The sequence below is a fragment of the Panthera onca genome, chromosome C1, assembly GCF_046562875.1.
Source record: "Panthera onca isolate mPanOnc1 chromosome C1, mPanOnc1 haplotype 2, whole genome shotgun sequence".
NCBI lineage: Eukaryota > Metazoa > Chordata > Mammalia > Carnivora > Felidae > Panthera > Panthera onca.
The window spans coordinates 194,024,256-194,051,021 of record NC_138346.1 but is presented as its reverse complement, the minus strand read 5'-3'; the positions used below and the strand labels follow the sequence as shown (position 1 = coordinate 194,051,021).

Below are 26,766 nucleotides of genomic sequence, written 5' to 3'. Positions count from 1 at the left end.
GGGTTGAAAGTCGAATTATTAGTTTACATTTTCTAAGCGGTAATGACAGGACACCACAGGTTGACTGCCATCTTTGGGATTCATATGTTATGGTATATCTACATCTATTTTTATATCAGAGACCATGCCTTTCCTGGTCATACCTGACTTCGATATGTTATAATTCTTTCTAGACTTGGATCTTCCTAAGATTCTCCAACCTACTCAGGGTTAGCCTGTCCAAAGGGATCTCCTGTTATGCTAGGGCAAGTTTAGAGTTTGGGGACCTCCATCTGGGTTAGTTCACTTCCATCCTGAGTGGAACTGAACTATGAATCTAAGTGGAACTACACTGTGACTCTGCCTTGGGTGTCAGAACCAGGGACAGCTCCTTTTGTCCCTCCCCCAGCTACCCTTCCTTTGGCTTCTGCCTGGGAGAGAGTGGGCAGATTTGGGCATGGTGTACTTCTCTAGGCTCTTCTTACTGTTCTTGTTTCCATCTTTATGCTGGAATATTAGTAGTGATAGTTCCTGGAATATGGCTATTTCTCACCTTTATTCTCTACTAATGATGCTTAGTATGCCTTCCTCTCATCCTTCCTTTGCCTGGCTAATTCCTGCTTACCCTCCCAGGCCTGCTTAAGTAGTATCTCTTCTAGGAAACGTACCCAGCTTACCCCAGACTGGGTTAGATATATATCTTCTTAGTTCCCATGGTGCTCATGTTGCCTCTGTCATTACACCTGGAATTGCACTGAAATGACCATTAGTGTTGTCCAGTATAATAGCCACTAGCCACATGTATTAAACACTTAGAAGTGTGACTGGTCTGAATTGTGGTGTGCTACAAATGTAAAATATACCCAAATTTCAAAGACTGCTATAAAAAAAAGAATGTAAATATTAATGATTTTTTTATATCGATGACATGTTTTCCTTTTTATTTTTTATAACGTGGCTACTAGAAAATCTAAAATTATGTATGCATCTTGCATGATATTTGTATTGGATAGCACTGATCTATATATTTATCTCTTCTTAAGGGTAGGAACTGGCCGGAATCCATCCTTATCTCTGTATTTCTGGAGCACAATACATGTGGTTGGGTGGGTATACCTGATGCTAGTCCTCAGAACTTGGTACTGGAGTAGCAAGGGTCCAACAGACATTATTACATTATTTGCTTTTTCCATCCAGGAGCTTGACCTCTCTCTACTCAGGCTTTTTTTATATATCCTTTATTGATTCTTACAGATTTTCTCATAGCCCACAAATATTTCTTACTAAGTTTATTTCTAAGTATTTTGAATTGGATATTTTATTATTATATTTTCTAATTAGTTGTTACTTGCACCAGCAGTGAATGCTACAGATTTTTGCTTATTTTCCTGAATCTTTCCACTTACTTAGTCTTACTAGTTTTAGTAAGACTGTATATTTTCTTGTTACATAATTGCATCAACTACAATAAAGATATTTTCTTATATACTTAAGTTTATATTTCTCTTTCTACCACTCCTGCCCCTCCTCTCTCTTTCCTGGCTAGAATATCTAAACCAGTATTAAAATAGTGTTAGTGGTGTAGACTGACCTTATTTGTTCCTGTTTTAAAGGGAAAGTATCTACTGCTTCTTCACTAGCTAAAAATATTATCTTATCAAGGATGAGTGATTTTAATTATTTTATTTTAATGGGTATTAAAATTTATAAAATATTTTTATCTATTACTATTATCATGTTTATTTTTTATTAATCTACATACATGATATATTAAGGTATTTCTTTATTTTTTTTTAATTTTTTTAATGAGTTTTTTTTTTTAACGTTTATTTATTTTTGAGACAGAGAGAGACAGAGCATGAACGGGGGAGGGTCAGAGAGAGAGGAAGACACAGAATCTGAAACAGGCTCCAGGCTCTGAGCTATCAGCACAGAGCCTGACGCGGGGCTTGAACTCACGAACCACGAGATCATGACCTGAGCCGAAGTCGGACGCTCAACCGACTGAGCCACCCAGGCGCCCCGGTATTTCTTTATTTTTGAACTATCCCTGAATTACCCTTATGTTTGTGATATGCTTTTATTTTAATAATGTTATATAGTGTTGTGATTAAGAGTGTTTACCCTGAAGCCATCCAACTGAGTTCAAGTTCTGCCTCTGCTAGTTGCAAGTTGTATGATCTTGGGCAAATTACTTATCTGTGTCTCCATTTTTAGTAATAGTACCTGCCTTTGCTGGTTATTTACCTATTGCTTCTCAGCCCAAACCCACCTACCTGTTCTATGATGCACCAGGATTTTTGTGAAGATTACGTGAGTTAACATATGGGAAGTATTGGAATAGTACCTGACACTTAATATTAAGTAAACACTTAAGGTTAGCTATTGTTGGGGTGCCTGGCTGGTTCATTTGGTAGAGCATGCGACCCTTGATCTCAAGGTTGTGAGTTTGAGCACCACCTTTGGCATGGAGTTTACTTAAAAAAAAGTTATTCTTATTATCATAATTTTAATTAATCTCATAGAATTCTACATGCTAGTATTTGACTTGCAATTTTTGCATCCATATTCTTGAGATCTCTTTTTATAATATCATCTGATAAGAGATGAAGATCTATACCTGCAATTGTGAACAGACTAGGAAAATTCCTCTTTCTCCCATGTCCTAGATCCATTCATATAACATGGAACAGAATTATTTCTTTCATGAATGGTTGGAAGTATTAAACAGTGAACTTTCTGGGCCAGATTTCTTTTGTCATTTTTGATAACTTTCTCAGTGTCCTCTGTAATTGTTGCTCAGTTCTTGCTTTTGAGTCCTTGTTTTGCATTTTTTAAAGAAAAAAATATGTATGTAATTTTAAATTTTACTCAGGGTTTCAAATTCAGTAGTCTATAGTTGTGTAAAAAGTTCCCTTTTATTTATTAAATCTCTGTGATAAGCTTTAAAATTTGGGAGTGATAGATTTGTTCACTGCTTTGATTGTGATGATGGTTTCATAGGGTGACACACAAGTTAGAATTGATTAAATTATACACTATATGCATGCAATCTAGTGTATGCCAATTATACCTTAATTTAAAGATTAATTTTTTGGGGTGCTTGGGTGGCTCAGTTGGTTGGGTGTCCTGATTTTTGATTTCCGCTCAGGTCATGATCTCGCAGTTCCTGGGATTGAGCCCTATGTTGGGCCGCATGCTGACAGCACAGAGCTTGCTCGGGATTTTCTCTCTCCCTCTCTCTCTGCCCCTCCCCTGTGTGCACACACTTTCTTTCTCTTTCTTTCTCTCTCAAAATAAGTAAACTTAAAAAAAACGATAATTTTTAAAAAGTCTACCAATTTCATAAGTCTTTTCAAGGTACCAGTTGACATTTATTAATTCTATTGTTCATAATTTCTGATTTTTAAAATTATGTCCTGAAATATATGAGAAATATATTTTATTTATTGCTATTTTTTATTTTAGAGAGAGTGCATGAGGTGGGGAGAGGGGCATAAAGAGAGAGAGAAACTTAAGAAGGCTCCATGCTCAGCATGACACCTGATTCAGGGCTCCTTCTCATGACCCTGGGATCATGACCTGAGCAGAAATCAGGAGTCTGATGCTCAACCGATTGAGCCACCCAGGCACTCCTATATTTTACTATAGATAAAAAGAGATGGTGCATGCAAGAGCTGTTGGTGATTCATTTCAGATAGTAGGGTATATGATTTGTTTCCTGTCTATTTTAATACCTTGATCTTATTGTTCCCAGGCTGTATTTTAAATATAAAAAGAGCAAACTATAGATGGAGATGCAGTTTTTTGTTTTTTGTTCTTTTTTTCCCCAGGTCATTCTTGTTGTTTTGTGGCCAGGAAAGTCAGGCCATAGAGAAAGGTATATAATAAGTGGAAAGACCTGGGCTCTGGCCCACACAACAGAGGCCCTTGAGTGTGAGTTAGTGGTACACAGAGATGCAAGGATTGAACTGCAAATAGCCAGGGACCCAATAACTCTCCGGGAAAGTATATTAGGAATTACTGGAAGAATTTTACATAAAAATACCAAAATGCTGTGAGGATTTCCTTTATACTCTACTACTTTGCCTACCCTAGAGTGAAACCCGTGGTGATGGAGACAGTCTGCAGAAAGGCCAGGGCCAGGCTTGACTCCACTAGCCACTTTGGAGACGGGTCAGAATAGTAACCAATGGCTTTCCATAAAGTTAAGTGTGAGGCTTGGTATTTAGAACAGGGGATTCATACTCTTCTAATGGAATGCTGAGCTTCTAGCTTAGTTGTGCCAAGGCAAAGGTCTTGCTATTTCTGAGGTTGTTTTGAAGCCATCTGTTTCAGAGTCAGGTCAACCCATATTTACTGATCATTCTAGGCATAGCTTGCGCCAGGCACTAACAGGGGACAGAGATGCATCTGATTTGGTCCCTGTTCTTCAGGAACTTAGAATATAGTGCAAGAGGCAGACAGTGATTATGATAGTGGCTAATACTTTGTCTGTATCCTTCTAGGTACTGTTCTAAGTCCTTTATATGTATTAACAGCAGCCCAATGAGGTAGATGCTATTTCACCCCCTAAAATGGGAGAGGAAGAAATTGAAATACAGAGAAATTAAGTAATTTGCCCCCTGTTACACAGCTAGTAAATGGCAGCACCAGGATTAAAGCCAAAACAGTCTGGCTCTAGAGTCTTTGTTCTTTATACTGTAAAGCAATAGTTCTCAGAGTGTGGTTCCTAGATCATCAGCATCAGCCTTATCAGGCAACTTATTAGAAATGCACATTGGGTCTTACCCAAGACCTACTGAATCACAAACTCTGGAGGTGGGGCTCAGCAATCTATGTTTTAACAAGCACTCCAGGTGATTCTGATACTTGTATTTGAGAACCTCTGCTAGAGAGAAGCAAGGCACACTATGGTAAGTGTCAGAAATTAATCTTCCTATGGGTAGAGACTGGGTATGTTCTCTCTCTTAAGTTCCTAGCCTTCTGCACAGTATCTAGTGTAAAGTAGGCATCAAAAAATATATATGGGTGAATACATATGAATATATGGGAAAGTTACCACTTCTCAACTGCAGCCGACTGAATGGGAGGAATTTTCCCAGGCACTGTGAGACTAGCATGGAAGTAGTTGTGTTACTTTTGGCAAGGTATGAACTAGCACCAAGGATCTGCACTAGCACAAGGAGCCTTCAGAATCCTTGAGTCATGTGAGAGCAAGTCAGGAGGTAAACATGTCAGGACTTGGTGAACAGATGAATGGGGGCAAGAAACAAGGAGGAGAAACTGTCAGTTCTGGGATGAAGGCACCATTTGCAGAGAAAGGAGGCATAGAACAAGCACATTTGTGGGGGAAAGATAAAGAGTTTGATTTTGGACTCCAAATTTGAAGTGCTGGAGATCCAGGTGGAGCTGTCCAGCATACACTTGGAAATATGAGTCTAAGACGTGGCTGGAGATAGAGATTTGGAGAGATAGTTGAGCCATAAGAATGGATGAGACCTTCAAGGGAAAAGTGGAGGGAGAAATGAAAAGAGAGCTGGATTTGAAACCACAGTGAACACTGTTATTCAGTGGGGCAGAAAGGCAACAGGGAGCCCTTGAAGAAGACTGAAAAGGATTTAGGCAATAGGAGACCTCAGAAAATTATGGAGTCTATGTAAGGCTCAAAAAGGAAGGGGAGGCCAGTCTCAGATGCCACGGAGAAATAATCAAAAATTATCTTTTGGATTTTGACACTAAAAGTATTTTAAGTGACGTGGTGAGTGCAGAAGCAGATTGACCGAATTCAGGGGTGAGCTCCGGATGAAAAAGCGGAGGCAGGTTCTTCCAAGGTCCCACAGATTGAACTCTGTAGCCACGCTTAAGTTGAGACTGTGACATCTTCCAGCGTAGGCAGGGTCTCTTTCGCATCTGTGGTCCCAGCGCCCAGCACACGGCCTGGAAGAGAGGGTGGCGTCAGTGAGTTCATTGACTAGGGACGGAGAAAGGCTTCGCGGAGGCAGTCTCTTTGCAGCCGAGGCTCGAAGGATGAGGGTGATTGGGAGGAGAGGTGGGAGGCAGGGCCCCTGGGTGATGGGGTGCTCCGAGTGTGTGAGGGGGACCTGGGAATGAGGTGGGGTTTCTGTGATGTGCGTGTGGTTGTGTGCAAATGGGAGGAGGCTGTGTGTAGATTTGGAGAGACCTATTTGGGTAAAACACACAGGGCCAGAGCTGCTGCGGGGTGGGGGGGGATGTTTCCCCTGCTCCACCCCACTTACGCTGCTGCGCGATTCCGCGGCGCCTCTACCGGAGCCCTCCCGCCAGGCTGCATGGCGATGGGTGACCGCCAGGGGCCGCTGCCTCGGGTCCCCGGTGCTCCCGCCCCTCTCCATTGGCCTTTGTTGCCGTCGGAGCGCCCCGCTTGACTCGTTCCCGTCCGCCCCCTGGGCCTGGCGGTCGCGCCTGCGCACTGGCAGCTGGCCGGGCGCTCGCTGGGGGAGCTGCTGCAGGCTCCGCGGCGGCGGCGGCAACGGAGGCTGCGGGGGCAGCGGCGCGAGCGGCCGGGCTTGGGGGGGGTGCCGAGCCCGGCCCGGAAGCCCGAGCAGCTAGAGTGCTGGGTACCTAGGCCCCTCACTCTGGACTCCACAGTCTCCGGGCCGCCTGACCTCCACACGGGTATATGGGATGGAAGCGGGACCCTCGGGAGCAGGTAAGGGCCCCTGGGAGTGGGAGACGGTGAGTGCCCCCAAGGACCGAGGGAATTCCCGCGTGAAGAGCAGGATTTCCGAGTGAGGGGAGGTTTCCTGAGTGAGGAGAGGGGCTTTTATGGGATGGGGGGCCCAGTTTGAAGGTGGCTGTGTGCAGTTCCGGGGGAAACCTTGTGAAGGAAGCCCTGAGACGCGGGCCGTTTATCCCACTCCTAGAGGTGGGAAGTAATCAGGGAGAAGGGCCTGAATGCACGTAAGGACTCCGGGAGATCCTGGGAGGCCTAGGGAGAGGCCCGGCAGGTGGCAGGGGGCGGGCTCCAGGTGTCCAGGATAGGAGGGGGTCACACAGATGGGCCCAGTGCTGCTGCATGCCGGGGGCGGGGGCTCATCCAGGCTGGGCTGGGCTACTGTCTCTTGGGAGAAGGCGCCAGAGCTGGGCTATGAGCTCCGCCCCAGCCGGGCCTGACGCGGGGGCGAGGGTCAGGGGGCGGTGGGTGGGGATCCAGTCCCGGGATTCCCCCCGTTGAGTCTGGGGAGCTGGAGCGGAGGCGCCTGAGCATGCGCGAAGGTGGCAACTTGAAGGGGCTGCCCGAAGTGGTGGGGGCGTGGCTGCCCGAATCCCCCCACCCCCCACCCCGCCTGATTTGGCTTGGAAAAAGGAGCCCGCTGATGGGATGCATTCTCTAAGGTTAAGCTGGCAGAGTGCAAATGGAAATTATCCCCTTCCCCATCTTTGGGGCTCTTACACTTGATCTTGGAAACCCTCAGTCACAATTTGCCAAGAACGGGTTGAAGGAAACTGCCAAAGTGCCGCCTTATGTCACTGGGATGAGGAATGACTAGGACCAAGGCAATGTTCTGGCGGCGAGTCCTCCTTAGAAAAGGTGTTGGTTACTGAGGGACCAAGGCCGGGACCAGGTTTACCTGAAAGGGGTTGTCTGCCTGGTTTCCTCGTTTGTGGTCCAATAGTTTGTAGACATGGGATCTTTTAATCCAAAGATTATGATTTTTCCATTGAAATGTCTCCTCAGGTGATAGCCTAATGTCTTTCTATATTTTGTGGCTTCTGTTCCCCACTGGGTATTTTTTCTTTTTCCTCTCTCTGCTCCCAAGAAACTGTCAAGGCCATGACATTAGACCCAAGGTTGCCAAGCTTGCCCTTTGTTTGGGGGAGGGGGAATCCCAGGTGGTAGCCTTAACTCCCTGGTATTTACAAGCAATCAGGAGGAAAGGAGATGAAAACAGGAGAAATTGGGGTAGGATTGCCTCAAGAAGACCAGAGTCTCCAGGATAGGCTGTGGGGTAGTGGGACTTGCTGTGTCCTAGGTCTTTTTACCCTTTGATCAGAGGAGCATTCTGGATCTGGGAATCCTTTAGGTCTTGTCTCACTACCTCCTTCTATTTGCTCTAGAGGTGGATATAGGATTTCTATTTAGGACATGAATTTCATTTCTGGTGGAAGAATCTCATTTATGCCAGATCTTAACTTCCTCAAGGAAATAGCTCCTACCAACATACCCAAGTTATCCGTTTAGTGATCTGCAAGTACTTTGTGACCACTTTCCCCAAAACAAAAGCAACCTTGTAAAGGCTATGTAGGTAGGTCTTCAGGTAGAGTGCAGGGAGCAACTGACTTCAGAAAACTACTTCCTCCTTCCCTCTGGCTTCTTTCTCCATTCTAGGAACTCTCCTGGTTTTCTAGGCTGGAGACTATTTGCAGCAACCTGTGTACTAGAGTAGGAGGAGGTCACAGAGGTCCAGATGGATTGCTGGGAGCTGGCACTCATATCAAACTGCTCATGATTTCTCCTGATGAATTCCTAATGGACTCTGGGGTGATGAAGAAATGGACTTTTTTGTTTGTTACAAGAGATAAACTTCTAGGGAAGGGACTAGAGCCTGATATCTGGAGTTGGCTGTAGCTTAGTGGGACAGGCTTTGCCTCTTCAAAAGGTGTATTTGGAATTCAGTCTGGAAGCTGTGAATGGCAGGAGCCTATAACTGCCTGCTTCCAAGGCCCAGACTTTTCTCTTGGAAGTTGGAGGACACAGTACACAAAACTAAAGGTATTGGTGCTGGCTTCACTGGACTTATGTCCCAGTGTGTTTTCTGTGCTCAGGTGTGTTCCACTCACATATACTGGATTGGAAGCTCCAGGAGGGTAGAGGTAATGTCTGATTTATCTGTGGAAATAGTGAGTGTCTAGGCCCTGAAATGAAGTACACATTTAGTAATTGAATCACATTCCAGTGTGAACATAAATGGTTAAGCACATATATGGATATCTAATAAGTTGCGTATATTCATGTGTGGACAAATTCTTTTTCGGAGAGATTGGCCTCTTAATCTTTGCTTACTGGACGGCTACCCCAGCCTTGAGTTTGTGTTTTGAATAGGCAGTCTGGCTCCTTAGGAGGTATGTGGGCCTCAGAACTACAGGGAAGGAATCTCTGAGCCAGACCTTTCAGCTCTGTTACTTTTCCTTCTCAGGGCTGGTTGGGATGGGGGAGGAGGAGTGTCCTTTTCATGGCCCCTCCCTCCTTGCTTTTGTCTGCAAGGAAGGGCCCCGCCCCTTTCCCCCAAGGCCCAAGCTTTGTCCTCTGTGCTGGGGCCCTCATCTGCATCACAAAGTGGCCGTCTGTCCCTGTCTGGGTTTGAAGGGAAGTGTCTCCCTTTCTCAGACTAAAAGCTGGGGGCAGGGTGGGGTAAGGGGAGGACTTTGTACAGCTCTAAGGCTTGCAGGGGGATGGGATGGGAGAGAGGTTCTCCCTTTTGCCTTCCCTAGTTTGGGGATGAAAGGGAAGGTGGGGGTTCTCCTGTTTTCCTAAAGCTTCCTTGGAGTGGAGGGTGCTTAAGGCTGAATTTGGTGTGTAGTCCTATTTCTGGGGAAGAGAAGCCTTTGAGGCTAGAGTGTCTGTCCCATCCCCCATTATTTCTACCCAGCCCCCAACTCTAGGGTATGTCTTTTTCCCAAGACTCCACAAATGATTATTCAGCCTGGGAGGCTAAGGAGATGAATGGAACATGAAAACTTGGGGAGGGGAAGGGTGTCTCTTACATCCACCAGGATGTTTATCTTGTTCAGGGTTTATAATTGTTTTTGAGCAGTTTGCAGGTGTTTTGTGTTTGTGTGCTATACATGCTTGTGTGTTCTTTGTGGTGTGTCTGAGGATCTGTTTGTTCATTCATTTATTGCCTGTATGTTGAACACCTATATGCTAGGAGGCAAGATACAGTCCTTGCTCTTGAATAACTCACAATCTAGGGTGGTGTGGGGTATGCATATAAAGGTAAACTGTCTAGGTGTAAGTGTGTGTTTAGGTGTGTATGACAAGAGTGTGTCTGCATCTATCTATTGCTTGTGTGCAATTTCTGTCCAGCTCTTTCTGGGATAGGCACCCAGGTGCTAGTTAGTAGTTAGGCTTTCACTTCCCCATATGGCTGAGTCCTTGAAGGCCTTTTTCCCCCAGGCTGAGCCTTCATTTTTCTGTCTGTGTTTCCCTGTCTGCAGAGTGGGGCTGGGCTTGACAGGTGGTCAGAAGGAGAAACAGCAGCTTAGCCCTGGGAATCGTGCCCCTCCCGTGAATGGTTCTGACCTCTTCCTGACCCCTTAGCTGAGGATATGCCCCATCCCCCCAGCCTGGCCGACTGTGAAAGCAGAGCTCTGGTGTTGGGAGGTTCTGGGCTAGTTTATCCCTCTCTCCTCCCACCTGGGCTGGTCCTCTAATGGCAAGGACAATAGTAGCTATGGACAAAGGCTTCTCTTAGACAGCTTCCCTTTTTACTCCCTTTCCCCTCAAGCTAGAAAATAAAACCAGGGGCAGCAACCTAGCTGGTGGGAAGAGAGGAAAAGCAGTGGGAGCTGGCCTTGCCCTAGCCTTTTCCCAAAGGGCCTGCTCTATCTTGAAATTGATCCCTTCTGCTACTGTCTGGGCCCTCTGTGTGGAAGGAGCTATGGCTGTGGAGAGCACCTTGTATTCTCCTTCCTGAAACAAGTATCTCATTATTCTCTAGCATGCTAATGGCCACCTCTCCTTCCCAAGTCCTCTACTGTAGCCTACTCTTGCCTCATTCTCCTGTGTTCTGCCAGTCTTCATTCCCTAGCTTTTTCTTTTGAACTTTTTTATTTATTGTCTTCCCAACTGCAGCCTTATTTCTTACTCACCTTCCCAACTCTAACCTATATGTTGCCCAGGCCCTAACTCCAGCCTTCCCCCCTTCCAAGATCAAGCCTCTTTCTGCTCTGACTTCCAATTGTGGCTCTTTGTCAGCTCCCTATTTCAGCCTGTCTCCTTTCTTTTGTCTCCAAACTCTGTTTTTTTAAAGCCTTTTCTGCTTTTTTGTCTCTCCAACCTCAGCCTTTCAGTGGCCTCAATCCTTTCTAAAACACTGTCTCCCCTCACATCTCCCTAGCCTGACCTTCTTTGGATCTTCCTCCCACCTACATTGCACAGGAGCATTAAGATGTTGCTGTTTCATGTTCAGGATGGTAATGAGTGAAGAGAGCATCTGGCTGGCAGAGAAGACAAGAATTCTTGGTCTACTAGATACCTGATGGAGCCAGGTGTCTTACTCTAAAATAAGGAAGAAAGTTTTATTATTGGGAGCCAGATTTAGCCTCTCTACTTGACATATAATAGGAACGTATTAAATATTCACATGAATTTAAGGTAGATGACAAAGATAATTTTCCTAACTGGAGAGAGGTTTTTAAAAAAATGAATATGGAGAGACACGTAGTGACCCAGTTGGTTAAGCGTTCAACTTCAGCTCAGGTCATGATCTAACACTTCATGAATTTGAGTCCTCCATTTGAGCAGTGTAGAGCCTGCTTCAGATCCTCTGTCTCCCTTTCTCTCTGCTCCTCCCTTGCTCTCTCTCTCTCTCTCTCTCAAAAATAAAGAAACATAAAAAAAAACCCAAAAAAACAAAACACATGGATTGACCGAGCCAGTGGAACCCTTCAGTTGGGTTGGGTAGGCAGGAAAGAAGCTTCCCCTATACTTTCCTGTTCCTCTTCTGGGAGGCTTTGTGCCTTCTTTGATCAGAATGGTAAGGAGATGCCAGACTCTACCCTCACCAGCCTCTTTGTCTTGTAGCTGCAGGCGCCTACCTGCCCCCCCTGCAGCAGGTGTTCCAGGCACCTCGCCGGCCTGGCATTGGCACTGTGGGGAAACCAATCAAGCTTCTGGCCAATTACTTTGAGGTGGATATACCTAAGATTGACGTCTACCACTACGAAGTGGATATCAAGCCGGATAAGTGTCCTCGCAGAGTCAACCGGTAAGTGATACACATCTAAGCCACCAAGTCCAGGAGTCTTTACTTTCCTGAGTCTCAGAATCTTGAGAGGATCCAGAGAAAACTGGTAGGGTATGATATCACCAGATTCAAGGAAGTTTTTGAGGAGGTTTAGGTAAGGTAAATGTTGAAAAATATCATTGAATTTGGCTCTGTGGAGATAACTGGTGCCTTTTGCAGAGCAGTTTTAGCAGATTAGTTGGGCTAGTAATCTATAGTCAGTTGAGGGATCAATGGAAGGTAATGTAGTAGGTATTGTGAGAGCAGATTGCCTTTTCTAGATAGCTTACAGTGAAGCATGTGGAGAGAGAATATGTTGGTTAGAGAGGATTTATAGAGGTCAAGTACAATGTGTTGCATGTTGCAGTGTTTGTTAAAATGAATGAATGAAAAGTTTTTAAGAATGAGACGTGGATATGCTTATAAACTGAGGAGAAGTTGATGGAGAAAGAGGTTAAAGGTACAGGACAGAGAGGAGATGAATGAGTTTCCACTCATTGCTAAGTCAGGAGGACATTACAGGATACATAGTTGGAGGAATTAGCCTTAGAAGAAGCAATATTTCTTTACCAAATTAACTAATTTCATTATTATTTGAAAACTACATATGTACAAAGTAAGAAAAAAGTTAAAATATTAAAAAAAGAATAGCAGTGAAAAATATCTCCTCTTATACTCTGGTCTCTAGTCCCTGAGTCCCTTTCCCTAGAGGCATTCATTGTTACCATTCTTGAGTATGTTTCCATATATTTTTGTATGCATATGCAAGCATGTGTGTATATAGAACATTTTTTAAATGCACAAAATGTAGAACCCTATATGCCTTGTTCTGCACCTTTTTTCCACTGAACAGTATGTATCAGTACATGCATATCTGCCTTTTGCATAGCATCATAGATATTCCATTGAATGGATGTATTATAACTTATTTAATAAATCTGTTGAGGAACATTTAGGTTTAGCTTAAACTTTTGCTACAAAAGTGAAACTGTTGGATATTATTAAATATAGATACATTTTTTGCACTCAAATATGAATGTATCTATAGGATAAAGTTCTAAGAGTAGAATTGCTGGCATAATACTTGGAAAAATTTTGAGGGGTGCCTGGGTGGCTCAGTTGGTTAAGCGTCCGAGTTCAGGTCAGGTCATGATCTGGAGGTTTGGAGTTTGAGCCCCACATTGGGCTTTGGGCTGACCGCTTGGAGCCTGAAGCCTGTTTCGGATTCTGTATGTGTGTGTGTCTCTCTCTCCACCTCTGCTCTGCTCATGCTCTGTCTCTCTCTCAAAAATAAACATTAAAAATTTTTTTTGAGGAACACCTGGGTAGCTCAGTCGGTTAGCATTTGAGTCTTGATTTCAGCTCGGGTTGTGATCTTATGTTTTGTGGATTTGAGCCCCACGTTGGGCTCTGTGCTGACAGTGCAGAGCCTGCTTGGGATTCTTTCTCTCCCTGTCTCTGCTGCTGCCCCCTCCACCCCCATTAAATAAATAAACTTAAAAAAGAAAGAGAAATTTTGAGATATTACCAATTTTTGTTTTAGGGTAAGTTGTACCAATTTATACTCCCATCATCAAAGTATCAGAGTGCCCCTTCCCATAACTGCACCCATCCAGTATATTGGATTTTTTGACCTTTGGAATTATGATAAGTAGAAAATTATATCTTGGTCCAGTTTTATTTTCTAAAAAATTTTTAAAGTAATCGCTGTGCCCATTTTGGGGCTTGAACTCACAAACCTGAGATCAAGAGTTGCATGTTCTACTGACTGAGCCAGCCAGGTGCCCCAGTCTTGGTCTAATTTTAAATTGTGTTTCTCTAATGAGTGAAGTTGAACGTATTTTCATATTTTTAAAAATTATATATGGAAGGGAAATTTCAAATGTGAGAGGAAAAATAGGAAAAGAGGTGTGCATATGTACATATGTTTATATGTCTGGGAACTTGAAGGTATCCTTGCCTATTTTGTGCTATACTATTTAGTAATTAGAGGTGTTTTGTTTTGTTGTTGTTGTTTTTATTTTTTTTTTTTATTTTTTTTTTTTAATTTTTTTTTTAATGTTTTTTAATTTATTTTTGAGACAGAGAGAGACAGAGCATGAATGGGGGAGGGTCAGAACGAGAGGGAGACACAGAATCGGAAGCAGGCTCCAGGCTCTGAGCTGTCAGCCCAGAGCCCGACGCGGGGCTCGAACTCACGGACCGCGAGATCATGACCTGAGCCGAAGTCGGACGCTTAACCGACTGAGCCACCCAGGCGCCCCTGTTGTTGTTGTTTTTAATGTTTGTTAATTTTTGAGAGAGGGCACAAGCTGGAGAGGGGCAAAGAGAGAGGGAGACAGAAGATCTGAGGCAGGCTCTGCGCTGTCAGCACAGAGCCCCATGCTGGGCTTGAACCGATAAACTGTGAAATCATGACCTGAGCTGAAGTCCTGAGCAGGATAGGGACAGAGAAAGAGGGAGACACAGAATCTGAAGCAGGCCCCAGGCTCTGAGCTGTTGGTGCAGAGCCTGACACGGGACTCGAACTCACGAGCCGTGAGATCATGACCTGAGCTGAAGTCAGAGGCTTAACTGACTGAGCCACCCAGGTGCCCCTAGAGTTGCTTTTTGATTTGAGGTAGGAATGGGTTCTGGGGTTAGAGGGTAGAGGAGAAAGTTTGGCAGTCTGTAAGGAATGAAAGTGATTAGGGACATTAAAGAGATTGATCGGTAGCACTAAAGCCTAATTGGGATTGAAACCATGTGCTTATAGTTGCTTACAATGTACAATTTGAGTCTTTTTATCAGTAGTATTTAAGAGCTTTGGTTTAGAAAGTGAAGAGGTCAGATAGTTGGATGGATGGTATTTTGAAGGCTAGATGGGCACTCTGGGATCTTAGTGGCAGAGGACAGGAAGTGAAATCAAGAAAGAGATGATAATGAGGTGATAGTGGGGTGGTAGGACTAAGGGCTTCAGAGAGATGGACAAGAGGGGGTTCTTCTTCCATAGTTTAGTCCTATTCTAATTCAGATCTCGTCCTCTTTACCTTTTTTGTTTTTTTTTAATGTTTATTTTTTGAGAGAGACAAAGCATGAGTGTGGGAGGAGCAGAGAGAGAGGTAGTTGCAGAATCTGAAGCAGGCTCCAGACTTTGAGCAGTCAGCACAGAGCCTGACATGGGGCTTGACCTCACCAACTGTGAGATCATGACCTGAGCCGAAGTCGGACATTCAACCGACTGAGCCACCCAGGCGTCCCTCATCTACCTTTTATATGTCTCAGCTCAGGGATTGGAGCTGTCTGGATTCTATTCCTGATTCTAGATAGACCCTGGGAGTAATCCCCTTTCCCCTCTGCCTCCTTCTCTGCTCAGAAGGCACTCGTACCTACCTACTCTTTTAGATCCTTCAGAGTCTTGAGATCCTGTAGAGATCTGAGAACCAGAAGCATCCCTTGATAGCTTGTTAGAACTGTAGAATTTCAGGCTTTGCTCTAGACTTGAATTAGAATCTCCATTGTAATAAAATCTCCAGGTGATTCATATGAATGTTGATGTTTGAGAAGCACTGCTATAGAGTAGATGAGATTAGAGTAGCTGTTAGGAGGGGATGGACATTACCTGAACGTTGAATTACTTCCAAGAGCTTGAAGTAGTAGTCTCTCAGCTTCTACAGGCTGCTCCTATCCCCCACAGGGAAGTGGTGGAATACATGGTCCAGCATTTCAAGCCTCAGATCTTTGGTGATCGCAAACCTGTGTATGATGGGAAGAAGAACATTTACACTGTCACAGCACTGCCCATTGGCAATGAACGGGTAAGTTGGGAGTCAGACTAGACCTGTGTCAGGGATCTGGGGTGGGACAGAACTCGTTTAAGCCTATTAGAGTTTGGCAGTCTAGAAATCCTTTTCATCTTTTATGATGAGAAAGTGTGTATTAGGGTGAGGGATGGGTAGATGCTGATGTTTATTTAGCTTACTGTATGTCTGTCCCTACCCAAACAGACTGAGATTAGACTTAAAATAGACCTAAAGGACTTCTGCTAAGTGTGGTTGAGAGGGACAGAAGCACTGAACTAAGGTGGCTAGAGACTAAACGGCTGAATTTCCTCTGAAGTCTTCACTGTGAGCCCCTGTCAGTTTAAGGAGCAGATTCTTGGCAGATCTGTGTGGTTGGGGACAGTTGGGGCAACACCAGGAATGTTGGATTGTTGGAAAGCATTGACAATCCTTCACTCCTTTCTTTTGAAGGTTGACTTTGAGGTGACAATCCCTGGGGAAGGGAAGGATCGAATCTTCAAGGTTTCCATCAAGTGGCTGGCTATTGTTAGCTGGCGCATGCTCCATGAGGCCCTGGTTAGTGGCCAGATCCCTGTTCCCTTGGAGTCTGTGCAAGCCCTGGATGTGGCCATGAGGCACCTGGCATCCATGAGGTACTGGGTGTAGTTAGTATCTGGGCTAGTAGTGGTGGCAGAACTGCTATGTGGGGTTGGGGGGTAAAATGAGCACATACTAAGGTCCCACAGTATGCCTTTCAAATAAAACATTCTTTGAAGCCCTACCATATGCCAAGTGGTATGCATATACATTTAGGTGGTTTAAAGCCTTGGCCCTGTCCCTTTTAGATATCTTTGGACCTTCACCCCATCTGTCCCTGCAGGACAGAGAAAGGATAGAGACTTGCACAAGGTCAGTCATACAACTAGTAAAGGATCAGAGCTGGAATTAAAGCCCTGGTGTCCTGCCTTCCAGGCCAGGGCTCCTCCGTGCCCAGGATGCCTCACAGGGTGGGGGCCTGTGCCCGAGGGACCAGTTCTCTGCCTGTCCCTGCCAGGTACACCCCCGTGGGCCGCTCCTTCTTCTCACCGCCTGAGGGCTACTACCACCCGCTGGGGGGTGGGCGCGAGGTCTGGTTCGGCTTTCACCAGTCTGTGCGCCCTGCCATGTGGAAGATGATGCTCAACATTGACGGTGAGTGGGGAGAGCTATGGAGCCAGGGGCACCCTGAGTCCAGTGACCACACTCCCAGCCTCATCCCTCCCAGCTCTGCAACCACACTCCTAGTCTAATCCCTAAAGCCCTGGTACCCCTCCCCCATCCCGATACCCTATAAGGAAGAGGGTGTAAAGAACAGTGCCTCCATTTATACTGAAAGACTGAACCTAAGTTGAGCTCTACCCACCCTGTCCCCACAGTCTCAGCCACTGCCTTCTATAAGGCGCAGCCAGTGATTGAGTTCATGTGTGAGGTGCTGGACATCAGGAACATAGATGAGCAGCCCAAACCCCTCACGGACTCTCAGCGTGTACGCTTCACCAAGGAGATCAAAGGTGAGGACCCAACCAGGTGGGGAAGGGAAACGGCACTACTTTCTCTTTAGTCCTAAAAGGAAATCCCCTTGGGATATGTTCAGGGGAGAGGCCAAGCCTGGTTGCATGAACAGCCTTTTCCAACCTTGACTGGCAGTGTGTGTATCCCAGGTCTGAAGGTGGAAGTGACCCACTGTGGACAGATGAAGAGGAAATACCGTGTGTGTAATGTTACCCGCCGCCCTGCCAGCCATCAGACGTGAGTTGACAGGCTGCTAAGCCATACCATTAGTGGAAGAGAGCTGATATTTCAGCATACTCCTTTCACTTCCTGTGCCCTCCCCCATTGGTCCTGAGGATGAGCCCTGTTTTTCAAGATAAACTTTGGTATCCCTCCTCCAACCTTCCCAGATCCTTGATACTCTCCTTACCATTTTTACCTTCTTGGTCTCCACCTCTCCTCCTTGGTCCTTTATTATGGAGCAGGAGTCTTCCCCTGACTGCTGTCTCAGTTCTGTTCTTTCTCAACTTACTCTTCCACCTGAAAGAGAAAGCTAGGCTCCTGGGCTCATTCCATCTACCTTCTTGACCTTAGACTACTGGTCTGTGAGTGCCTATTGGATACTGGGCTTTATGCTCAGCACTAGAAATGCAAATGAGTCAGATATGGTCTTGACTGTTGTGGAACTTGCCTCTCAAATCTTTGGCTTTACTCTGGGAGCCCTGTATTGCCTGCTTTCCCACGAGTGGCAATGCTCAAAGAGTCTGGATAGGGATGAAGCCAAGTCTGGGACTTCCCATGGTTGTAAGTCTAAAGAGGTGGGATTAAATGCTGGGCCCTGACACCTTCTTCCCTTCGCCCAAACAGGTTTCCCTTGCAGTTGGAGAGTGGACAGACTGTGGAGTGCACAGTGGCACAGTATTTCAAGCAGAAATATAACCTTCAGCTCAAGTATCCCCACCTGCCCTGCCTGCAAGTTGGCCAGGAACAAAAGCATACCTACCTGCCCCTAGAGGTGAGGCTGCCAAGTAATGGCTGGGCTGGAGAACAAGCATTGTACCTGTGCACTAATCATAAGAGTTCTGTTCTTCCATTCGTAGTCTCTTACTCTCATTTTGAAGTTAGGAAAATTGACATTCTGAGAGGCATGAGGTCATTCTGTGAAATGTAGGCCCCATTCTTACCTGCTACGTTCTTTCATTATCCCTCATCCTGCTCTCATGTTCTTTCAGGACTGCCAGGCAGAGGTAAAAGCTGTGTTTACTATTTAATAAATAATTAGTTCATTCAGGACAGATATTTCAGATACCCACATTCATGTCCTTTTAATTTCTCTTACCCTGTCTGGAGCTGGGGATCCTAAATGACCTAGAGATGTAAGTATACCTTATTTTGCAGAAAATGGAGATAGGTATTACCTATAATGTGAATTCTATTCATGTTATCAATGTGATGATCAATGTGTCCTTTTGAAAAAGTTTTAGTCCCAAGATTGATCGTATTTTTATGCTTCAGACCTTTGAAATCCTGCAATTAAAGAATAGTAATGCTATTTAAGCCATAGAATACAAATGCAGAGTCATTGGGCTATATTTGATTTGGTATACACACACTAGCCAAAATGTCTTTGGAGAAATTATTGCTGACTACTTCATTGTTTAGTCTAGTGCTACCCAAAATGTGGTCTGTAGACCAATAGCATAGATACTACCTGGGTAGGAGCTTGTTTGAAATGCAGAATCTTAGGTTCCACCTAGAACTATTGAATCAAAATCTGTCTTAACAGAATCCAAAGAGGACTCATGAACGTTAAAATTGGAGAAGCACTAACCTAGAATGACATCTTACTCTGTTCCCATAGCAGGAGTCAGATAGCTGGGACCAAAGCTCAAGCCTTCTGTGAGCTTCTAGGATTAAAAAAAAAAAAAATTTTTTATGTTGATTTCATTTTTGAGAGACAGAGAGAGACAGAGTGCAAATGAGGGAAGGGCAGAGAGAGAGGGAGACACAATTCAGAGAAGGCCGCAAGCTCTGAGCTGTCAGCACAGAGCCTGATGCAGGGCTCAAAGCCGTGAACTGCAAGATCATGACCTGAGCCAAAGTCAGATGCTTAACTGACTGAACCACCCAGGAGCCCCTAGGATTTTAGAACTAGCCAGAGGGAATTAGGCTGAGAAGCGATGAGATCCCAAAACCCAAGAACTCTGACTTTAGTTAATAGCTGGTGATACATGGAAAGTGAGAGGAAGGCAGTATGTTCTTTTGAGGTGTAAACAAGAGTCTTCAGGGACAATCCCAGCTTAGGCTATCTACTGTAAGCTAAATTGTGTTAAATATATTGTCAGCAAATTAACATTACTTTTGTTGAAACATTAGTTTCCAAGGGGAATAATTTATATAATGTATATTTTTATTCTTGTTGTTTGTTTATTTAACAAATATTTATTGAGCTCCTACCGTGTGTCATATGCTCTTTTAGGTGCTGGGAATGTAGAGATTAACAAGACAGACAAGGTCCCTGCTGTCACGGAGCTTACGTTCTAGAAGGGGGAGATAGACAATAAATTGATAAATAAGATAGTTTCAGAGGGTGGTAAGTGGTATAAGAATAATAAAACAGATTAAGGGGATAGAGGTAAAGGAGGAGGGGGTTGGAGAGCCACTTTAGTTATTGTACTCAGGGAGGTCCTTTTGTAGGAGACATTTGAGTCCTAAACTATGAGACAGAACCAATCTCGTAATAACCTGAGGAAAGAACCTTTCAGGCAGGAGGTAAATAATAAGTACAAAGGTTCTAAAGCAGCAGGGAACTTGGATTTTTTGAGAAATAGAGAGAAGGCCATAGTGGCTGGCGTGTGGTATATGAGGGGAAAAGTAGTAGGGGATGATTTCAGAGAGAGGTACAGGGTCTTATCATGTAGGCTTTTATAGCCAGGTGGATTTTTTTAAGAATAACTTTATCGAAATATAATCCATATACCATAAAATTTACCCTCTTCAAATGTACAATTCAGTGGTTTTTAGTATATTCAGAGTCGTATAACCATCATCATTATCTGATTGTAAAACATTTTCATCATCCCCAGAAGAAAACCCATACCCATTAGCAGTCACTTACATTCCTACTCTCTACCAACCAGCCCCTAGTAACCACTAATCTATTTCTGTCTTTGTGCATTTGTCTATTATGGACATTTCATATGAATGGAATTATATGTGGCTTTCTTTTGACTGGCATATTCACTTAGCATAATGTCTTCAAGGTTCATTCTACTGTAGCATGTGTCAGGATTTTCCTCCTTTTTAAGGCTGAATAATATTCTATGTATATACCACTTTTAAAAAAATGCCTTCATTCATTGATGGACACTTAGGTTGTTTCTACTTGTTTAGCTGTTATGAATAATGCTGCTATGATTATATGTGTACAGTATTCATTCTAGTCTCTGCTTTCACTTTTTTTGAGTATATACTCAGAAGTGGATTTACTGAATCATGGTAATTCTGTGTTTAATTTTTTGAGGAATCCCCATACTGTTTTCTACAGTGGCTGTACCATTTTACATTCCACCAGCAATGCACAAGAGTTTCAATTTCTCCACATCCTTGCTTTTAGTCTTTTCCTAGTGTTGATTCTGTAACTGAAATCATCAATCAAGAGTGCTACAACTTTAAGGTGCTTTTAAGAGAGCAACCTTGTAATTTTTGACAATTCTGGATTTTTATTAATTGAATTGACTAATTTGTGTATTCTTTGGGATATGGAATTTAAAGGCAGGTGACTTTGTTCTGCGTTTCCCTCTCATTGTTCAGCATGAAGTTTGGAAATTAGAAGGAAAACCAGCACTTACATAGTGTTGGCCCTGTGGGAACAAGTTATATATTTCATTTTGTCTGAATCCTCACAGCAACCCCCATAGATAGCTAATGCTTTCTCCCATGACTGAAATTAAAGAAGCATAGTCTCAGAGTAGTTAAGAGACCTGCCCAAGGTAATATCACCTAGAAATGGCAAAGCTGGGCTTCAGATTCAAATCTTCCCAACCTGCTGGCTCTCTCTACTCTCCAGAAAGGCTTCCTGTTCATGGCATCCTGAATATAGTATATTGGGGAATGGAAGTCTTTCACATTGCTAGAAAGTCTTTTCTGATCTCCACTGTGTTCTCTTGGGCCCCAAACAGAGGAACACATGACAGGATATTCCTCACACCAACAGAGGATGCTGTCAGCCAACTGAGACAGTGGTTTCTGTAGTCCAGGGCTCAGTGATCATCTGTAGGCTGGGGCTCAAGCATTAAGAATCATTTCTAGTTTTCCTGGTGAGTTGCAGGGGAGCAACTGACTGCTTGTCACCATTGGAGAGCTGTCTATTACCTTAAGAATCCAGTTTGTGTACATTGAGTTTTTTAGTATGCAGAAGAGCTGTTTACTGGGTCATTTGGTAAATAATAATTTATGCTAGAGTTTACTGAGTGTTTACTGTGTTCCAGAATTGTACTCAGTCCTTTAAGTGCTTTATTTTATTTAGTCTCCAAACAGCCCTATGAGTTTGTTTCTGTTCTCCCCAATTAACATGAGACCTGGGCCCAGATCTGGCTCTGGATCCCAACCTCTTAATGACAAAGTGGCTATATTGCCTTTGTATTGCAAGTGGATATTTTCTAACTTACCTATCTCTGCACAGGGGATTTTGCAGTCCCGTTCCCAGGGCTGACAGCCAAGGTCTCTTCCCTTATTGTGGGGCTCTGGGTACAGGGTGGACTGTACTCAAGCCAGAGCTACCTGTCCTTCTCGTTTCCTCAGGTCTGTAACATTGTGGCTGGGCAGCGCTGCATTAAGAAGTTGACCGACAACCAGACTTCGACCATGATAAAGGCTACAGCTAGGTCGGCCCCAGACAGACAGGAGGAGATTAGCCGCCTGGTCAGTAGGGCTGCAGAGAAATGTATGCTTGGTTGCTCAGTCATTGGGGCCCCTGGTAGCATAGATGCTTTTCTGCCTTGGCAGGATCCTCAGGAGAACACAAGTCTGGATTTCTTGCCTGGGATTCCATAGGACTGCTCTTGTTTCTTGACCCTGTAGCTACTTGGCTTCCTATTTCTTTTTCCCTCCTGTATTACTTCCCTGTGTTATCCACTCCCACTTACTTCATTTTCCACTTTCCCCCCTTTTTTAGGGCTATTACTTGCCAGCCCCAGCTGCTCTTCAGGGCTTTCTCCTTGGGACCCAGAGGGTGAGCAGTATTGCCAAGCTGCTGCTCCCCTGAGATCCCCTTCTTTTGTCTTACAGATGAAGAATGCCAGCTACAATCTAGATCCCTACATCCAGGAATTTGGGATCAAAGTGAAGGATGACATGACGGAGGTGACAGGGCGAGTGCTGCCGGCGCCCATCTTGCAGTACGGCGGCCGGGTGAGCAGGGTCAGGGCCAGACAACATCTCTGGGGCATATGGTGGGGGGAGTTGGGTTATGTTTCCAGGGGCTTTTGTTCCCCTACTCACCTGGCTCTACTGAGGCTCACCTGGACGCCCCCTCTGCCTATCCCCAGAACCGGGCCATTGCCACACCTAATCAGGGTGTCTGGGACATGCGGGGAAAACAGTTCTACAATGGGATTGAGATCAAAGTCTGGGCCATCGCCTGCTTCGCACCCCAAAAGCAGTGTCGAGAAGAGGTGCTCAAGTAAGGAGGGTTGGGTGTATGGGTGGAAGGGTGGGAAGGACCTTAGAGCTGCCTACCTTCCCCTATATAGCCACAAAGAGCCAAGATTTGTTCTGTAGTCTTCTTTCTGACTTTTGACCCTGCTTCCCTGTTCTTTCTGGCTCAAACTTTTATCTGCTCCTTTTCTGTCCATCTGTGGTCAGAAGTCTTGATGAGGAGCTGTATCTGTGTCAGAGATGATTTCAGGGCATGAATCTCCTGAGGGGGGCCTGAATTATTTTATTGTTATAATTATTAACATTGGTAGTAAATAATAGTAGTGATGACCATAGTGTTGTACCAGCACCATACCTAATTTTATGTTCTCTCATTTCATCTTCACAGTGAGTAGGTGGTGGTATTTCCATTTTCAGGAAACTGAGGCTCAAAGAGTATCTTGTACAAGGTTTGCATATCAAGAAAGTGTCAGAGTTGGGATCAAATTAGATCTGAGGTTTCTAAGTTTCTATTCCTCATTGGAAACAAAAGGTTCTCTGAGCTATTCTCTCCTGTGCATACAATTTTTTCATTCAAGTCCAAGTGACCTGAATTAGATGAACATGAGTTGTAAGGGCCTCTTAGCTACCTGTGGCTGAGAGACTAGGAATAGATGACAGCAATGAAGAAAATGATACAGCCAAATGGTTTAAAGGAACATTTTAGGGGAGTAATGGTCTTGGGTGAATGAATAAATAGTAAAGAAGTAACTGACTTTTCCCTGCAGTCTTATTATAATAATTATTATTTTTTTAATGTTTTATTATTTATTTTTGAGAGTGAGAGGGACAGAACACAAGTGGGGAAGGGAAAGAGAGAGAGAGGGAGACACAGAATTCAAAGCTTTCTGAACTGTCAGCACAGAGCCTGATGTGGGGCTTGAACTCACCAACTGTGAGATCATGACCTGAGCCGAAGTTGGACTCTTAACCGACTGAGCCACCCAGGCACTCCCCCTGCAGTCTTATTATTAATGAGGTATTTCAAATACCACAAAATTAACCCATTTAAAGTGTACAGTTGATTAGTGCCTGCATTCTTTTGAAGCAGTGGCTTCTTTTCACTCTGCGTCCAGAATAGGGTCAGTGCACTTCTAGGCTGAGGAAGAGCTGGTGGAGCTGACCACTTTCGTTATTGACAAGGATGTTAGAGCTTTGTGCCCTGGCAGGTTCAGCTGGCTTTGGGATTTTAATGAGAATTAGTTAGAGTAGCACCTGATGAATGTGGGGACTCTGGCTGCCCTGCCTGTCCTTCTCCCCTCTGCTCTCAGATGCCGACTACTACCATCATACTTACAGTTTCTTTTAAATGAGTTCCTCTTGTCTCCTTTCCTGGGTTTTTGGGACTTTAGCACCATTTGGGTCAAGCCATTCCCAGCCTTGGCCTAACATTGGAGAGTTGGCCCACAGCAATATTGGAAAGGCTCCCAGCTCTCTGCCTTTGTGTCACCTTATTGGAAGATAAATTTTTTTGTGTGCTTCTCTCTTATTCCCATGTCCAGTTCGAGAAACAATCCATTGTTTTGGATATTTTGGGGTACAGAAACTAATAAACCTAGAATCTTGGAATTGGGAGTCAGTTCATCAGACATCCCATTCTCTCAGTATCCTCAGATGCAAGGGGTAAGAATATGGCTTGTATACCTGCATCAGTGGTACCTAGTTGGATGTTTGGTTCTAGGCTAAAGATTAAAATCTGGGAGTCTGAAGGTATGGCAGTGGATGAGATTGTCCAGGAAGAATGTAAATAGTGAACAGAAGCTAAAGACAGAACTCTGAGAATCTAGAAAGGAAATAGAGCAAAGTTCCTAACTGTGTATGAGGGATGGGATCCCCAGAGTACAGGAAAAGGCATCCTTTCTACTGAGACAGAGGGAGAAGAGGTGGCTGTGGAGGTGTATAAATTGGTAATTAGGGATGGATGAGGGTGTCCTAGGGTCAACCCTCAGCATTTTACTTCTGGCTAAAGAAGTCTTGTTACCTCAGCTATATCACTTTTAGGACAGGATTTCAAGACCTTCTCCCTTCTAGACTTTTTTTTTTTTTTTTAATTTTTTTTTTTAACGTTTATTTATTTTTGAGACAGAGAGAGACAGAGCATGAACAGGGGAGGAGCAGAGAGAGAGGGAGACACAGAATGTGAAACAGGCTCCAGGCTCTGAGCTGTCAGCACAGAGCCCGACGCGGGGCTTGAACTCACGGACCGTGAGATCATGACCTGAGCCGAAGTCGGACGCTTAACCGACCAAGCCACCCAGGCGCCCCTCCATTCTAGACTTCTTTAAACACATCGTGGTCCCCAGCACAGGACACAGTATACCAAGTGTGATCTGGTGGTAGAGAGAAGATTGGGAATACCACTTTCTGTGAAGTAGAGACCCACTTATTAAATTTGACTTATTAAATTTGATGTTCCTTTATATCCTCAATCCTAGTTCCATTCCTGCCTTCTGATGTAGCCACTGTCATGAACTATCATGACCTTCCTATCTAATTTATATATTTTGTAAACCTATATATATATGCTTTTAAATTTTATATGATAGTATCATACTGTATTTATTTTGTGTGTGTGTTTACTAAATATGTTAAAAAATATTTATTTTCTTACTATATAGACTTTTGAATCTATCGTATTGCTATTTGTATGGTATATAATGTCCCCTAAACAATTCCTTTTATTGTCTACTTGTATATTGCTTTTAATCTGAATGTAGGATTTTCACAAGTTAAATTTCCTGCTATCCATTTCAATTTGTTACTGTATTTATGTAGTTAGATTTTTTAAAATCTGCTACATATGTACCCTTTCTTCCTTTCGTAGGGCAAAGCCCTAAAGCCAAAGAAAAGAAGCTTGTTTAATTATTTGCTCTTAGGTCTCAAAGAATCAGTAGGGGAGGAGGGAATTCATTTTTACTGAGCACCTCCTGTGCTGTGATCACTGTTGGAGCTTCTTTTAATATGAGCAGAAGCCTTTCTCTTGGGCATTTGCCTATTGCTATGGACTTAGTGCACAGGAATCAATTGCTGATTGGGACAAGGTGGAGACTCAATTCCCACAGATTCTTTCTCTGGGCTCCCTTGGCTCTCTGTTTGCACCATTAAATACTTAGCAAGCTTGGTTTTGTCCTACTCAACTACAAATGTGTTTTTTACACTGGCTGTGATCATATCTCATTTATCTCAGAATCTCTCAGTGGTTATCATAGTGCTAGGTACCTAAGATGGAGGCATTTATTCAGAGGTATTAAAGTGGGACTCACTGCCTCCTGTCATGATCATACTTGTGCTGCAGGAACTTCACAGACCAGCTGCGGAAGATTTCCAAGGATGCAGGGATGCCCATCCAGGGCCAGCCTTGCTTCTGCAAATATGCGCAGGGGGCAGACAGCGTGGAGCCCATGTTCCGGCATCTCAAGAACACCTACTCAGGGCTGCAGCTCATTATCGTCATCCTGCCAGGGAAGACGCCAGTGTATGGTACAGTTCTCTGGGGACAGTGATAATGAAGATAGGACTCTTCTCAGGGTAGCTCCCTGGAGGCTCCTAGGGAGGACTCAGTGTGGGTTCTTTGATCCAGCCAGAGTTCTTCCTTAATGTCATTATTCCTTTTATAGGAGAAATATCAGCCTATATGAGCCATTGAATCATCCCAGGTCCTGCTTACCTGCTCACACTCCATCCCAGTAACATTTACTGGGATCCTCTGGGTTCTGGTCTTTATGCCAGGCAAAGCTGGGCCAGATAGAGAAATGGGTCAGTCCAGACTCCTGTTCCTAGGAGTGTGTTGTCTATCAGGACATTGTAAA

The 26,766-nt window shown here is 44.2% G+C and overlaps 1 protein-coding gene across 3 annotated transcripts in view; it reads left to right on the top strand.

Moving 5' to 3' along the window:
* The first annotated feature begins 6,447 nt into the window (after window positions 1-6,447).
* The window catches only part of LOC132673260 (protein argonaute-1), a 37,489-nt gene continuing 17,170 nt past the window's right edge, over window positions 6,448-26,766 (top strand). The window contains exons 1-12 of one of the 3 annotated variants that reach the window (XM_060625772.2): window positions 6,448-6,670; window positions 11,768-11,951; window positions 15,646-15,766; window positions 16,202-16,383; window positions 16,785-16,921; window positions 17,146-17,280; window positions 17,431-17,518; window positions 18,128-18,275; window positions 22,064-22,183; window positions 22,550-22,681; window positions 22,810-22,943; window positions 26,253-26,437. In XM_060625772.2, the coding sequence (XP_060481755.1) occupies window positions 6,646-6,670; window positions 11,768-11,951; window positions 15,646-15,766; window positions 16,202-16,383; window positions 16,785-16,921; window positions 17,146-17,280; window positions 17,431-17,518; window positions 18,128-18,275; window positions 22,064-22,183; window positions 22,550-22,681; window positions 22,810-22,943; window positions 26,253-26,437 (1,591 nt within the window). In that variant the 5' untranslated portion in view covers window positions 6,448-6,645. Of the gene's footprint in view, window positions 6,671-11,767; window positions 11,952-15,645; window positions 15,767-16,201; window positions 16,384-16,702; window positions 16,922-17,145; window positions 17,281-17,430; window positions 17,519-18,127; window positions 18,276-22,063; window positions 22,184-22,549; window positions 22,682-22,809; window positions 22,944-26,252; window positions 26,438-26,766 lie in introns of those variants that run through there. The other 2 variants (XM_060625773.2, XM_060625774.2) reach the window with 2 other exon arrangements.